General features: G+C 37.9%; 2 protein-coding genes across 6 annotated transcripts in view; both read left to right on the top strand.

The window, feature by feature from the left end:
- LOC146489889 (short transient receptor potential channel 5-like) overlaps positions 1–9,249 on the top strand; it is a 40,444-nt gene extending 31,195 nt beyond the window's left edge. The window contains exons 15-19 of one of the 2 annotated variants that reach the window (XM_085114125.1): positions 2,242–2,364; positions 3,584–3,755; positions 5,032–5,249; positions 6,670–8,003; positions 8,776–9,249. In XM_085114125.1, the coding sequence (XP_084970251.1) occupies positions 2,242–2,364; positions 3,584–3,755; positions 5,032–5,249; positions 6,670–6,816 (660 nt within the window). In that variant the 3' untranslated portion in view covers positions 6,817–8,003; positions 8,776–9,249. Of the gene's footprint in view, positions 1–2,241; positions 2,365–3,583; positions 3,756–5,031; positions 5,250–6,669; positions 8,004–8,775 lie in introns of those variants that run through there. The other variant, XM_085114173.1, reaches the window with a different exon arrangement.
- The window catches only part of LOC146489888 (hsp70/Hsp90 co-chaperone CNS1 homolog), a 187,430-nt gene that overhangs the window by 164,408 nt on the left and 6,401 nt on the right, over positions 1–16,621 (top strand). For 3 of the 4 annotated variants that reach the window (XM_085119426.1, XM_085119491.1, XM_085119287.1), the window contains exons 1-2: positions 12,976–13,043; positions 13,261–13,328. The exons of the other annotated variant lie outside the window; for it this stretch is intronic. The gene's annotated coding sequence lies outside the window, so the exon portion shown is untranslated. Of the gene's footprint in view, positions 1–12,975; positions 13,044–13,260; positions 13,329–16,621 lie in introns of those variants that run through there. 4 annotated transcript variants of the gene reach the window in all.

Here is a 16,621-nt window from a genome sequence, read left to right as displayed (position 1 = left end):
ACAATAATGAATTTTCCACAACTTGTTTTGGTTACCGATTTTTCAGTTACTTAGCTTTAGTTTGGATTAGAAGCTCATGCAGTAGCCCATCGCAAAAGCGTCTCTCAAAAACAAAGCAACGAAATTTATCTCAAAACTGGTCGCTATCATCACTGATTTTAAATTAACTAGCGGAGAAGCTATGGTGGGCGAAACAATGGCGAATTTAAAATAACTAAACACTCGAAGGTTTGCCATGATTTGGAAACAGAATGACCCAAGTCACTCATTTAAGTGCCTACTCGTTCTTGTATTTAGCAGCATCAGAAGGAGAGAGTGAGAAAGAACATAGAAAGGACATAGAAGACTTGCCCATACGTAACAATAAAAAGAGCCCAACATTGAGCAAATTAATTGGCCATTTTACAGTTGTGTGCTTACGTGACCTGGTGTTTGAGTACAAACAAGGCTGGAGTTGTCTTTGTTTAGATACAAACCTCACTGCTTTTCATATGAATATCATGCTGCTCTTGTGCTAACTAGTTTGCATTTACCTTTGGAAAGCACTATGGTTTGTATCAAACAACCGTAAAATGAGCTATTGCTTTTTAGCTGCTCAGTTGTTTCCTTCGGGAACAGTGTGGCTCTTGTGAAACAATGACGACGTTTTAACCCGAATGATGACATACACGAGACAAACTTTTTCGCTTTTCTATTAGTTTTAAAAGTTGTAGCTTTGTATATATATCTTTTTATCTATTTAACAAATCTTATATAAGGCATGGGATTTTGCATAACCATATGCTGGAAAATTTAACCAGTTATTTTTAGCAGTAAGCACGAGGAAATAAATCTTCCCCAAAAGATTAGCAAACTCGCAGATATAACAATGGGTATGATTTTAATTGCCTACAATTTCTTGTTCTTTCAAACATACTTACTGAGTGAAGGAATTCGAAGAGGTCAAGCTAAGATTGAATGCTGATTTCGTATAGCTACGGCAATATCTTATAACTATGTCGAGATAGATACCATAATTATTAAAATGAAAGATTAAAATTCCGACCGAAGTTTAGTTAGACTTAGTCTTCCTTGCTACACTTCGTTATTGTCTAGTTTTCCTCTTCACACATTATCATTGTTATTGTTGTATGTATTGTTAAAAAAAAATGTTATTAGTTTGTGTACAGTCTGGCTTGCCGCGATTAGCTCTTCGCTATTTGCAAGCCAGCCTAGTTATAACTTAAGGTTATGTTGTGCATAAATAAAACTTGAAAACTTGAAACAACTACGACATAGATGCTTTATAATAATATTATATCTTTTATTTTTTGTAGTTTTACACTAGTAGCTCTTCGGAATAAAAAACTAACCATTTGATTCCATCAGGCCATTTTCCGAGCTTGACTTTTGGCTTTGAGTATTGGAGTAAGGTTACAGCTTTTGCGTCTGGGGTTTGGTTTGGGGGTCAGTTAGTTTTGAAGATTTTAATACTGGACGTTTTTGAGGGTTGGGCTCTGGGTTTAGGGTTAACTGTTTGGGCCTGATCGATCCCGTTGGGGATTCAGTTTGTAGTTGTACGACAGCTGACCCCTACCCTATTGCTCCATCAAGCAATTTCCATTATCCATGATGGATTAATTTGCTGTATGCCGTTGTTTCTCCTTACGAGTTTTGAAGAGTTGTTTGGGTTGTTATCGTCCCGCACTCCTTCGTTTCAAAAAGGATCGAAAGTAAACTGTCTTTTGTGAGACTTAATGACAGCTTGTGTTATATTCTTCCACGGACGGCAGCTCCGCCAGTAATTCAAATTGGCGCTACTTCTCGCCCACAGTATAATGGCCTGTTTGAAATGGTCGTTTTGCCAAATTTCGTGACGTAAAACATTTGTTTGCTAGGGTCACCTATAAGTGACAGTGGATTGTGGTCTCTCCCCTTCTCACTCCAATAATTCTGCTCCTGCACGCACGATCCACAAGTCTGAAATCAAGACATCAATCTGAGATCGGGACAATATGTATTTCCACCGATAACTCTTGGGCTGAAACCAATTGCAGCGGAGAAGCAAGTCCAAAAAGTAGTTGATTTGAGTTAACAAACCCCCAATAACAACCGTTGTAGTATTGCCTCCCAAAGAATACAGATTAGTTATAAGAGTTTCTTCCATAATCATCAAACTTGTTGTTAAAAAGCGTGGGTCTCGTGCCAACATTGTTATTGTTGTAAATGCATATCATTTTTATATCCATTTATATTTGCAAGGTATGGGAAGTTGACACAGGCATACGAGTAGAAGGTCCACTCTTGACGTGTGCGGAAAGCATTGAAGACTGGCCTGGAGCCAGATATTGCAAGGCTCTTTCAGTTGAATTCCCTTATTTTGAGGTGAGTGACGAATTTCCAGGCCAATTAGTACTAATGATCAATGACGACCTGGTATGATCAATCAGTGGCAATCAATCACAAAAACAATTGATAAACCGATACAAATTCGTGAAATTAATTGACTAATATCGATTTGTGTTGCCAAATCGATGGTCAGTTGATAGGTAGACGAAAAGCGTGTTGTCGATCGATTGTTGCTGTCTACTGCTAAAACGTGACGCACGCCGCCAGTGAAGAGGAAAATTGATCACCGTGGAATGCCCTATACATTTTTTTCATTTTACATGTCATAAACTGTGTCAGGAAGCTTAGCATGTTTAAACGTGAGCAGAAGATACTCATGTACAGTTCTATGGAAAGGAGACCCTGCACCAATGCCCGTCTCTGGTAGAAATAAGTGAAAATTTTTACCGTTAAGGGAAAAAATGGAAACGCATTAGATTCAACGGCGGTCAGTAGAAGAGGACAGCTTGAACACCTCCTCAGTCTGAGCGTGTTTGGCATACTTTGGTCCCTCGCTACAAAAGGATACCTCGGTGAATAATATACTCCAACACCCTAGTAAACTGATGATGTCTTTCGACTGTCTTTTTTTCTTGTATCTGTTTTGCTTTTATTCTAAATATATTTTCTAGTACTGTGAAAGGCCCCGAAAGTGAAATAAATGTTTGAGTCTTTGACCAGCCGACCGGTTAGCTCAGTTGGTAGAGTGCCGGACTACCGTGGGGGAGGTCGCGAGTTCAAACCCCGGCCGGACCACCACTTAAGGCCTTTAAATAACTGAGGAGAAAGAGCTGCCTTTGCTCTGACATCTGGAAATGGTTAGACTTTCTAGTCTTCTCGGATAAGGACGATAAACCGTAGGCCCCGTCTCACAAACCTTGTTTGTAAATAACTCTGTGGGACGTTAAAGAACCCACTCACTGTTCGCAAAGAGTAGGGGACGTAGTTCCCGGTGTAGTGGTCTGGTCTTTGTGCGTATATTCTCCTGGTTGGGTGGGGAAATGCTCGGAGATATTACTGCATTAAGCTACTCTAAAATCCGAGGGTAAATAAACATATGATGATGATAAAGATATGAGTCAATGCTGAGATATCAGCGAAGAATTGAATTAAATTGTGTATACATTCTTGGCAATCAAAATTTGTACTGTTGTGAGTTTAGGGACAGAAAAATGCAGTTATGAACATTTAATTTTTTTTGTTATCATACTTTAAGGTTGTAATTTTAGAAACTGGGAAGCAAATGTCATTGGGAGTAGGTATAGTGCAGTTGAACGAAAGTTCCGATGCCAGTGAAGTGCCAGCAGGTGGTAATGGATTGGTAGGATACTTTACTGATGGATTCATCTTTGATGATGAGAACGGCGATAGTGGCAGAGAGACCAAAGGTAATACAAAAAATCGCCAACAGAAATTTGCTCAGCTGCTGCCGGATAAATTGATATTGCGGCTACGACGTAAAACGTAGTCAGGAATCGTTAATTTTACTATCATGTAGTACCTCAACAACTGTAAACGACATTATTACCATGTGAACGATTTTGAAGCCAAAGGGGTCAGTCACTTAAATATGTAGCGTCAGACGCGCAAGATAAAAAAAAAGCCAGGTAGTATCTTCAAAACGTTTTGCATTATTCACAACAAAAAGACTTTTTTTAAAATAATGGAACACTAACGATTGCAGTTCCTGTTAATTCATCCGGCGGAAAGATTTTGACGTAAGGACTCTGTCGACTTGTTGTCCGAGGGGCCTTGTCTTAAAAAACAACTTTACTTTAACGGAGTGTTTAACCTAAATTGTATTTTCTGGAACTAATACTCCCCTTTAAAGGTCTTTCTTAAGCATTTTCAATAGCGTCACAGTTGAAAATTACTTGAAAGCGTTTTTTTTATATATACATATATTTAAAACGGTAAGCTCTCGGCTTCCGACTGAAGCCATATAAAACCTAAGATATTAAAAATTTGTCAAAAATGTTAACAGAATTATGTCGATTCAGTTTTCGTTTGTCCAAGCATAAGTAAAAATGTTGGAACCTTTCTTGTATTCCTTGACGTCCCTAATGTGCTGAATTTGGTCTTTATTCTGGTTGAAAAATGTACATATTTACTACAAACTGAATTACTGGTAAATGTAATTCCAGAGTCTTCATTGGCTTTAGTGGCCATTATACCATACGCGTGAAGTAACGGACATTAAATCGTCCTCTAGTTTTCCTTGGAAATAGAAATTAACGTCTAATCGGCATTTCTTGGTTGCTTTCAATAAAACCGTTATTCCGGTTCTATATTAGCAGTTGCTAGCTCAAGATCCCTCGCAATATGGATAGAGCAGTCAAATTTGGTCTTGTCGTGATTCGGAAGTAGTTCCGTGTTCAGCTTTCTATACATTTGTCTTTAAGTCGCATTCAAATTCTGCCCAAAAATATACAATAAAAAAACAGCTCTATGATTGCTAAAAGCGCAACTATTGTAAACTGGTGTACGTTTCTCAGAAAATAAACGTCTCTTGGTTAATTTTTCCAGACCTGGTACTTCAGTTCATATCTATTGATATTTTGGAACTCATTTTATTTGAATTGAGATTACCATATTTGCGCTCTTTTGTTCCAACTGTTACAAAAAGAAGTCACTGATATACATATTGTCGTTTGTTTGACACAGGCCCTGTTATCGCTCTTCGAGGTGATCGTATTCGCTGTACAGTCATGCTTGAGAACAAGCAAGAGAGAGAGGGAAAAGTCCCAGTCTTATTTACTGTAAACGGAAGGAAGATAATGACCCACAGTTCTGATGGAGAGGATTCTGGGGTTTTCATAGACTCTGGTAAACTGCCATACCCTTATATTGTTATGAATGACGGTTGCAGCGTGCTAGCAAAGGTAATAACTTTACATGAGTACTGATCTGGTGCAAGTACTGAACACGATACAAATACGTTGACTCGAGTGTTAACCATTTTTACATCTGTTTATTCAGTAAAAACCAACTACTGATGAAAAACGATTTCGAGAAACATTTCAACAAGAAAATTAACGATAATAAAACAGCATGACGTTTCGACGACTTCATATCGTCATTGTCAAATGAGTAAAAATGGAAATAACGGAAAGGCATATTAATAGGTATTGAAAGTGAGAAAATAAATTAGCATGAAAGTATTCAGGTAAAGAGTTTCGCGCGAATGGAATCGCTTGCGTGTTCAGTTTCGGTCTTTTGTTCTGGATCCACAGCATTTCGTAGACCAAACATTCATGTTTGTCACGGCATTTCTTTATGACTTTAAAGTTCTTAATTAAGTTGTTAGGTGTTAAACCATGCGCGTCCCTGAGATGTTTTCCGATCACAGAATGTTTATGCTCCTCAACGCGTTGATGTAGGTGGCGGCAAGTGTACCCAATATAATTTGTATCACACAAATCACATGTGAATTCACTCATTTGACAATGACGATATGAAGTCGTCGAAACGTCATGCTGTTTTATTATCGTTAATTTTCTTGTTGAAAAACCAACTAATTGAAGAAAAAAGACGTTTAAGCTTAGATCATTGTGCGCACGTTCCAAGGTTTATAAATGGGTGCCGTCAAACTGAAGAAACCCAGGAAATGTTAGGGATGACACTTCTGATGAACAAACATTTTATTTTCTATCTCTAGAGAATATTCCCCACTCCCTCACCACCCCGCCACCCCACTCCCAAGAAATGCGAAGAAGACCTTTTTTCATTTTCTCGCTCTTAGTAGGCTGACAATTCGTTGAGTCAGGATCAAGCTGCAACCGAAGTATAAGGGAGTTCACAAGAGTTAAAGTCCTTTGTTTTGTTTTGATTGCCTTCCCTCTTGTATCCCCTTTTACTCTCGTGTGCTTTTGTTGAGTTAACGTTAATAATAATAATAATAATAATAATAATAATAATAATAATAATAATAATAATAATTGACTTTCCTTGAGGGAATAGCGTAGAAGCTCAATATAGTTTTGGTATTAGAGAACTTTATATTGTCTATGAGATTTTTATATTTTATATTTTTATTTTATATTTTATCGCTAATTTTGTTTTAACTCAGCAGTTTTCTTTTTATAGTTCCTTCAGATCGCATAGGTTACGCTGCGCGCCCTATGTGGTTCTCTTTTAGCATCCATACGTTTATCAACTGGACATAATAATAATAATAATAATAATAATAATGATGATAATGATAATAATAATAATGATTATCTGGAAATTTCAAGTGTAGCGAAACTGAGAAGCTTGCTTTAAGAACATTTTCTATGTTCTTATTCTCATTTCAACTTTTAGATGTGCTCGCGAGATAATGAAAACTACGAAGCATCCAACATTGCTGATCTTCGCAAACAGGTTGAAGAAATGAAGACAAGCTTGGAGGAGGCAAATAGGAACCTTCAAACCTTGCTTGCGAGAATGCCAAATTTATCCACTAACTGACCAAGAAAAATCATCAAATGCAACAGGAAACAGTAAGGCACTAGTGGCCACCTAACCGACCACTTGACGCACGATCCGAAGTCAGAAATATGACATGATCTATACAAATCAAATGTTCTCATATGGTAGGCTTAACAATTAGATTATGAGCTCGAGATTTCTATCGCGTGTCAGAAATCGAGAGCAAATAATCTCATTGTCTTAGTGTAAAACTACTAGTCGTTCAAAACGTAGCAACAAGAATAATGATATAGATAAGTCAAGCCACCACACACTGTTAGAATACTCACTCTACTCACTATCTACTTAACAAATAGATTCCATTTTGTCGTGCGTCTGTACTCTGATAACGCACAGATGACGTCAAAACGTGGTGAGAACAAAGAAGTACGCTACGAGCCGCAGGCGAGTAGCGTGACTGATGTTCTCACCTCGTTTTGACGTCCTCTGTGCGTTATCAGAGTACAGACCCACGGCAAAATGGAATCTATTTGTTTTATACAATAACCAAGACATTTCAACACATTTCGTGAGCGAGCATCGCGTTTCCTGAGCTGAGTCAAAAACTTTCCAGCAAACTCAGTTTTAGACTACTACACACACGCAATTGTGATCGTCTAAATTAGGGTATAATCCGAAAGAATTTCACTAACAATATTTTCAAAACTAACCTTTATTCCAGAAGGAAATCCTGACCCCAAAATATTACAGCGTTAGCATGTTAGTCGCTTCATTGCGATTTGCAATCGATTACTCGCCATTACCGGATTTCTATCGGCGACATATTTCGACAAATACTTGCTTCCTTTTCACGTCACAACATAGTTCTAGCTTTTTTATCCTGGTTGAGGTCACTCTCAATGGTCTTTGACCAATTTTGTATTGGGCAGTTTTCCTTTCCTGCGAAAATTTGCCTGTGTTTGTCCGCTACTCGCAAAAACAGTTTGCAAAACTTTGTTGACCAGTCACTCTGGCTGGACTCTAGACTCTGATCACGTGCGCCGGTCACACCACTCGATGACGTCAATCGTGCGTCTATACTCTAATCACACACTCCTCTAGACCAATCAAAACGCGAGTTTTACACAGTTCATTGTATAAAACATAATAGATAGTGAGTAGCATAGCCAGTAAGAGAACAGCATTCGTCGGATAGAACGCTAGTAGATTTATAATAAAGGATAGCGGTTAGAACCCAGGGGCCCCACTCACATATTTTAATGATGGGGGGGGGGGGGGGGGGAGGTCCGACAGAGGTTCATATTTTATACCCAAAAAAATCCCAACTTCAGAATTTGTCTACCCAAAAAAATCCCCACTTTTCTTAGCATACCCAAAAAATCCCTCAGTGTTTTTGCATCAGCAAATTTTGGTCAAAAACAAAACTATACATAAACAAATACGAAAAGCTCGCATGACTGTTATAGTGTCTCTTCATCACATCTTCTGCGACAATTTTACAGGAAGATATTCATTATGACATCTACAGCATGTCTTGTCCTTAGCACATTCTTTGCTTGCTATTGTACCGTAACATCCCTACGTAACAGACCTTGTGGCATCAGACTTTTCGCCATATTTTTGTGCAATTGATATATCAAAACAAGAAAGGATCTCTTGATCAAAATGACTGGCTTGAAAGGCCTTCAATTACGTGACCTATTGAATACTTCTCTCTGGATTAGATGCGCGTGGAGTGCCGGTAATTACTTTTCAAATAGGTTACAATCTCAGAAATATCCCGTAATATCACACAAGCAGTAAATTGCGCTTATGTTATTGTTGATTTGAGCTGATGAAAAATACAATACCCCCAAAAAACCCCTGTGTTGTCTTCGCGACCCAAAAAACACCGCCGTCTTTCATAGACCCAAAAAAATCCCTTTTGGCCAAAATGTCAGACCCAAAAAATTCTTTCCGACCCCCCGTCATTAAAATATGTGAGTGGGGCCCCTGGAGGTTAGATATTAGACAAAAGTTGCTTACACGTAGCTACAGTTAGCTAGCTTACCAAGGATCTGGAGTTAAGAACCTCTTTCCCCTTCCCACTCCCCTTCTCCACCCCTTTCTCTAATACGACAGCAACATGATCGCTTGTTTCTAAGCAGTGTGCAGAGGGCATATTCCACCAGTTACAGTGGCCTGGACGGTTTTCAGCACTTTTCATTCCTTTTACTTCGATGGAAGTTAAACTACACTCAATCAGTTAATACAGAAATAGTGGTATCAAACAAATGCGTGTTAAAAACAGACTTAAGTGATTATAAGCAGCATGCTCCTTTAGGCACTGCTCACACTATACCAAACAAATGTGTCCTAATTCTTTTTAATCCTCCTTTGTAATATAAATGTTTATTGTTTGTTTTTTATGTATTGTATTGAATCTCGTTGTACGTGTGAAAAATAAAATTGAATTGAATTGAATAGAATATAAATCGATACTCTGCATCGTTTTATTTCCATTTTGTTATTTTTTCTGTTTTTTTTTTTCTTCTTCTTTTCTTAAGGGCTGAACGGGAAAGGTCCGAAAGTTTCCCGGGAATATTTTCGATTGAACGATTCTGGAAGTGATCGTGTGGTTAAAGTTTGGGGTTGGAATCACCTCTTATTAACGAAAATAATTTCTTGCCTTTAATAACAAGTATCTCCTTTAAAAAGCAGATGGAAATAAAAAAAATTAAATGCGCTTGAGATTTTATTTTATTTTTCGTTGTTTGCCCAGCTAGCTTTAAGCAGATTCCCTCGAAGTAAAAGTTGCCAAAAATTTTTGGAAGCTTTTTGAGATTGTTCACTAGTATGTATTTAGAAAAAATGCAATAACAAAATAGGTCACCATGGACGCTAAAGAGCAAAAGATCCACTCAATTACCCCATATCTGCTTGTAATATTTCAGCATACAATTTCAGAAATAGGAAGTTTCGTTATAGTGTCCACAATTAGCGCTTTTGTAACTATAGAGTTCTCCAGATGTCGTCGGTTCATGTTCATATAATGGTCGATATCAATAATTTTAAATATGGAAAGGCCTTGTTATAAAGCTTTTTGACGATGGAATGTCCGTTTGCCAGCGGGTCCATGCCATCGGCTAGCTCAATATCGGATTTATTTTTGGCCCAATTTGAACCGCCGCGGTAAAATTTTCCTGGTTATAGAAAGAGTGGCCGAGACTTTATTTTGAAGTTAGGTTTAAAGCATTTCTTGCATGTATTCAGCAGATAAACATATAAATAAATTGTGTTGATTTATATTTGGCCTGTTAGTTTCCTTTAGGCATTACGTAGTAAGTTACATTTTGGATGAACCATTTCGTTTTCGTCATTCCGCAAACTATACGTTGCCTTTCCTATTTATTTTTTGCCGGACTTTCAGTTTTTGACCTTTCGATTTCTAGCCGTTTTTGGTTTCTGAGGCTCTCGGAGGGTTTTCAAAATTTTCATTTTGTATTTAAAAATTAAAATTATTTGATTTTCTTCAGTTTAGTCATAAAAATTGAAGTAATGACTAAACTAAAGGTGTTCCATCAAAGCAGGTTTTTCTTAAAATATTGTCGCATGACACATTTAATTTGCCCTTGAGTGCGGGAAAATGTGCAAGTATTTTCTCCGTGCTTTTTTCCTTGACACTTGTCGAGAGAAAAAAATCAAGAATCAAAGCTTTCTTGTGGGCAGCATTGGAGGCTTAAAAGTTGCGTTGAGCTTAATTATATTTGGCCTGTTGTAGTTCAGCTTTCGGTATCACTGACGTATGTTACACCCTATTAAATGTCAAGGAATCACTGTTATTAGCTGACACAATCGAATTAAGCCTTCAATAAATCTTGCTTATGAAATAATAAATCTTGGCAAGGAAACTTAACCAAGAAAACTTGTTCGTGTGTAATGGGCCATATTTATAAATTCACGGTTTATTTCTGCATTTGTGACATCATTAGAAAACGATATTTTTTCGATTTGTCGGAATGTAAAAAGGAACCGTAACTCCTAAAGTTAGGCTTTTCACAGCGTGCGGAGTCTTGGTAAGTACAATTTTTAGTGGCCTTCTAATTAAACTTTAACGAAAATAGACTTGAGAAGATATTAGCGCGGTTGGGACTCTGCTATTTGTTTCCCTAGAAGCGGACTTGTTTGGGTCGAGGATCTTTATCATGATTGAACTATATATAAGATAGTTGAATTCCCTGTTCCAACCATGCCGTTATATAGTTGTACCGCCTCACTCTGGCCTCTGTCTTTTGGATCAGTCATGTTCTTATCGCAAACACGTCAACAGTGCCTTTGACGGCCGCCTTTTGGAGTGTCTAAACGTTGTTTCTAAAAGGATAATTTTAAGCTCATACATGTTACTCGACCAAATGATCTGCAACATTTTAGGCAAGAATTCAGAATCCTATTTACATTTCCTGTGGCTGGGCTTTCGGTCACGATTTCCTGTTTATTAGATCGTGTGACGTAATTTGGATATTAAACTACATTTTCAATAAAAAGGGAAAGGTAAAGTATAGTTCTCGAAGACGAGTGTTCAGTGCCAATATGTAGAAATTATTGGAATAATTTCTACATATTGGCACTGAACACTCGTCTTCGAGAACTATACTTTACCTTTCCCTTTTTATAAGTACAAGTGCCACGCAGCTAACGGAAATTTTCCCGTTAAACTTTTACATTTTCAATAGCCTTTTCACATCTCGAAATCCACAGTTTTGTTGCCTTTGTAAAAGCATTTAGACCACAAAAGGAGTTCCTATGCAGGTAGTGAGTAAACAGGTTCAAAGTTTATGTTGTCAATCTATACTTTCGGTTGTTACGGTAGTTATCAGATGAGAATCTTGGTGCACCTCCCAAAGTTTGCCTTGGATTTCCTCATTTTTCTAATTAAATGTTATGGCATAATCCCGTGTACTCGGTAAGGGCGATTAAGTTGTTTGACAAATTAATTGATGAGGGTGATGATTTATTACACTAACAAAACTGAAGCCTTAGACGCACAAGCTAATCTACTCCTCTACTGTGGTAAAGGGCGAGTGGCTGTAGACTCTGACTTGGATTTTTTTTTTTTTAAAATTAATTATTTTGTCTTTTACGAAACAATGTAGTCAGTTTCATTGAGAGCATCATATGATGTTACGTATCTCTGTGACCGCCATATTGGATCCTTGATCCTATCTTGGATGTTTTGATTTCCAGAAAATCACCTCAATTGAACCAAAATACTGTGCAACCCGGCTCATACGGACACCACAGCGACACGCAAGTGTCCGTGTTATCCAGATATCTCTATTAAGTGGATTTCAGAATAAGTGTCACGGGCACATCTTTTATAGAACGTTAAGCTAAGTCAGCAGGAGGATGCATGTTAAGTGTCTTAACTTAACTGATCATTCAAATAGTCTCGCACTAAAAGTAATGTTTTCTCAGTGCTTCAACCGCAACTGACATAGTTATCATTTAAAATAGTGCGCGAATTTGCTCCGCACTGACATATTTAGTTTGAAGTTTAGTGAGAAGGGCTGAATATTGGACAATTTATACAGTGCGCAGAAAACCACTGTCCGTAAAGTGAGATTAAATCTGTACGAGAGCGTATCACTCGGTTCCGTTGTCCGTATTAACCTGTGTCTATATTTAAGAGAAAATACATGAGCTTTTTGTTGCGAAAAGCACAACTGTTCTTAATTTAAGGGTGACCGTATTAAGCGGGTGTGCGGAAAGCGTGGTTCCACTGTAACTGTTTTTGACTGTTGGCGATTGCAACAGCAGACTTAAAAACACTCGAAAATAGGTAATATTCGGTAAAAAATTGCTATATTTGGCCTACATAAAACCTGGTTACCTTGACAGCGTCACTTCTCATGCCAAAATACGAGCACCTACTGAAAACGTTGGTCCCGCAAAATAAAAGCTGGTAAAGAAATTTCCAGAAAAGTTGAAAGTGGATGGCATCCATACCCCCTCCGTTCCTTCTCGCCCCTTCCTCTGCTTGGTATCAATGTCCTCAATTTCTTCAGAAAAATTCCATTGTTCTGAATAATTCATTAAGTCCTCATACAAACTTCGGGTACTCGGTAATGGTGAGTTTTGTTTAATGTCCTGACTCACATAGACGATACTGTTTACTTCAAGTCGTTAACATCAAATCTCATTTTGTAATTTCCCTGTCGCAGGATTGTTATTGTTTTCTGTCAAAGCCTCGGAGGATCATGAAGAAAAGTTTCTGACAACTTTACTTGGTAAGTATTTTGCATTATGGCGATAGTAATTACGAATTCCTGTTTACCTAAAGCACGTTCAAGAGTAAATTTCATTGCTTGGAATCAGTATTTTCGTGTTCATAAATCCCCGTGTACTCGGTGGTGGTGAGCCGGTTCTTCAATATAATTCTGTATAGAAGATGGTTTATATTAGAAAAATAAAACTAAACCTCATTATATAATTTCCCTGTCACAGGATTGTTACGGTTTTCTGAAAACTCAACTGAGAAACACGAAGAAGAGTTTTTTTGGAAACTAGCGTTGGTAAGTAATTCATATTTAAATGAAATACAAATTGGTAATTTTTAGCAAGTCTTGACCTCTTACGCTAACTACTCCGTGTATTCCTGATGTTTCGGCCAAACCCAGTTAATGAGTACGAAAAATGAAGCAATAAAAAAAAACAGTTGCAAATGGCTTGCCAAACGTATCTTCATAATGCCAAGGCCTGTTGTTGTCAATTTAGCCTCTAACTCCCTAGCGCATACGCAAAAAGTCATTGTGCGTGAGTATACAGGAAAGAAAAGAATCCAAATGTCAGTTTTATTGTACACCTTAAGAGCAATTCTCCAGGAAAGTGAAGCAAAGTTGGAAATGAAAAAATTTAACCCCTCTTCAATTTTTGTGTGTAGGTAGGTTACCTTGGGGGATATACAAAAACAACCATATTTGGATCGGCAGATGTATCGTTGCCATGGTAACCGCACTATATGACGTCGGCCTTGGGACCATGTTTTGAGCAAAAGTTCCACTCTCAAAAAGTAAAAGTAAACGAGTCTGGTTCTCGGGTGCATGTGAACCAATTCAAATGAAATTCATACAGATGTTAGAACCACTCTCCTAGTTTATAAAATTCGCCGTTACAATAATTTGGGTTTTATAAACAAGAAGAAAATGCTCGTCCTACTATGTTCCCTGTCAGCCATTTAGACAAGCAGGAAAAACAAGCACAACGATATTCGTTATTTCTCCGAAAGTACTCTTTCCACATAAACCAAATTAGCAGCAGAGATTACATTGATATTGACGTTTCTAAATATCATAAAATCAATTTGGGGAAAACTATACTCTGGCCATGGGTGCTGAAGACACCTGGGACAAATTGCAAAAAATTGCAAAATTGGTAATTTTGAGAGCTCTAGTATTTAGCTTAAACAGGCTTTAGAGAGAGAAAATCAGCTTCAAAAGTATCTTTTATCATCTTGACTTCTACCTACATTTAGTGAATAAGGTTTTGGCCAACAAATTTGATGAAATATAAATTGATACAAAACCTACCTTGAGGGTTTTGGGAATTTCTTCAGGATGCTTTCGTCGCGTGGTTCTCTCCACGCACGTTACGTCTTTTTGACCAAATCTAGCGCAGACTAACAGTTACTCCCATCGAATATCCAGTTTGCTGTGTTGCTGCGTTTCAGACCAGAGATGATGATACAAGTAGCCCGCATATACTTGACAAAGAATAGTTGACATAGTCCAAAACATGGTCGTATAAATGCTTGCGATTTCTGCCGTCGAGTACCTAAATTCATCAATATTATTCAGCCAGGAAGTAAACTAAATGTGCCGAGATCGATGTACAAAGCAAATGCATGCCTTTGAACAATCCAAAGTAACGTCTTTGGCTAAAATCGAGTCAGATATTGCGATAGTCGACAAGCCAAGAATGGTAAATAAAGTGAACGCATAGGCCGGAAGTCCGAGAAGCACGACTGCTGACCGGATGTAACACAATGTAATGGGATGTAACACCGGATTTATGTGTAATGATATCCTCTTGTAATGGGGTTGTTTCACAATGGCAATGGTGAAGAAAGCCAAAAAAAACAAAAAAAAAAACAGAGTAACCGAATGAAAACAAAAACAAAGGAAATGAAGCTGAACTGAAGCTTGGGTGAAAATTGAACGCATGATCATTTTAACCGCCCCCCCCCCCCCCCCCCCAAAAAAAAGAGATTGCCCTTTAGACTGTGAAAATGCAATTACAAATTCAGTTATGATAAACTATTCGTTACAAGAGAATGAAAAATTCGGGCGTGAAATGTTACATTTATTTACCTGCACGGCAAAGAATAAGATCCATTTCGTCGCTGATTTCATCACGGTTTTTACCGTAGGCTTGCACGTGCCTGGAAATATCCCTTTGACATTGACTGAGTTTTATATTGTTTCCACTGCACTCACAAACCGAAACGTCCCTTTTGGGATTTGAAAGAGACCAACTTTCCATTGTCCCGACCAGGATATTTTCCTTCGCACGACGATATGCAAATTTCCCTTACAGTGTTTTTGATCGACGGCACAAATTTACGTTAACCGGTCACCCCTCCCTTCACCAAAAAAAAAAAAAAACAACAGCAAAAAAATGATAATAAATAAATAAACAGAAAGAATGCCAAAATTTGGGCAGGTATTAGGTACTGAATGTGAAAACTTGTCGGCTTGGAGAGGACTTATTTATTTCTGGAGGAAAGGTGGGTCAAAAATTCCAACTTCGTAACTTCTAATGTGTACGCTAATGCCCCAGATCAGCGACTTATCTTACATGCAGGCCATCCTTAACATCCAATAAACAATGAATTAAAAAACAAACGAACAAACAAACAAACAAACCCAGGAAACATGGGCGGCTTATGTGGTTGCGTAAAACGATCAGTGAAGCGCTTTTATTTTGTTCTCTTTATTCACCACTGTAAAACAGTCATAAAAGCGGATCAAAAGTCGTCCTTTTATCCCCCTATAAATGATATATTGTATCAAAAATATCTAAAGAAGAGATAATGCCATTGCGACAATTAGCCGAAGCTACAAAGCGCGTATATCGCATTTAAAACTTAACATCCGGTCAGCAGTTTTGCTAGTCGCATTTCCGGTCTACATACGTTTGGTCGTAAACAGGTCGTAAACAACGATTTCTTCGCTTCTCAACCATGCACCACGGAATGTACGGCTCGATTTAGCCAAAGACTTTATTCAGAATCGTCGCAGACATGCATTTGCTCAGCTGTGATCTTGATGCATCTATTTAACTTCCTGGATGGATTGTACTGATGAATTATTTCGATACTCGACACACGACTGTGTTTGACCTGTTCGACTGTTCTTTATTCGGGTTAATGCATCATCATCTTTGGTCTAAAAGTAGATGTTCGGCGAGGCTAGGCAGTTAGATTTGTCCTTTCCGCTAGAGTCTGTGCAAAGATTTGGTCAAGAAAATGGAGCGAGCGAACTGAGGAGAGACCAATCCTATACGACAAAAGCATCCTGAAGAAATTCCCAAAAGTTGCAAGGTGGGCTTTGTTTTAATTTATATTTCATCAAATTCGTTGGTCAAAACATAATCAATCAAATGTAGATAACAGATAAGATGAATGAAAAAACCTCTGAATCGAAGCTGATATTCTCTATCTAAAGCCTGTTTGAACCAAATACTGGAGACCTCAACATTTCCAATTTTGCAATTTTTTGCAACTTTCCTCGGATGTCTTCAACACCCATGGCCAGAATATAATTTTCCCCAAATAGATTTTGTAATATTTATAAACTTCAATATCTAT

Source organism: Pavona decussata, unplaced genomic scaffold (genome assembly GCF_977016875.1).
Source record: "Pavona decussata unplaced genomic scaffold, jaPavDecu1.1 SCAFFOLD_2, whole genome shotgun sequence".
Classification (NCBI taxonomy): domain Eukaryota; kingdom Metazoa; phylum Cnidaria; class Anthozoa; order Scleractinia; family Agariciidae; genus Pavona; species Pavona decussata.
Note: the sequence above shows the minus strand (reverse complement) of the source record. Positions and strands in the feature narration are given on the sequence as shown.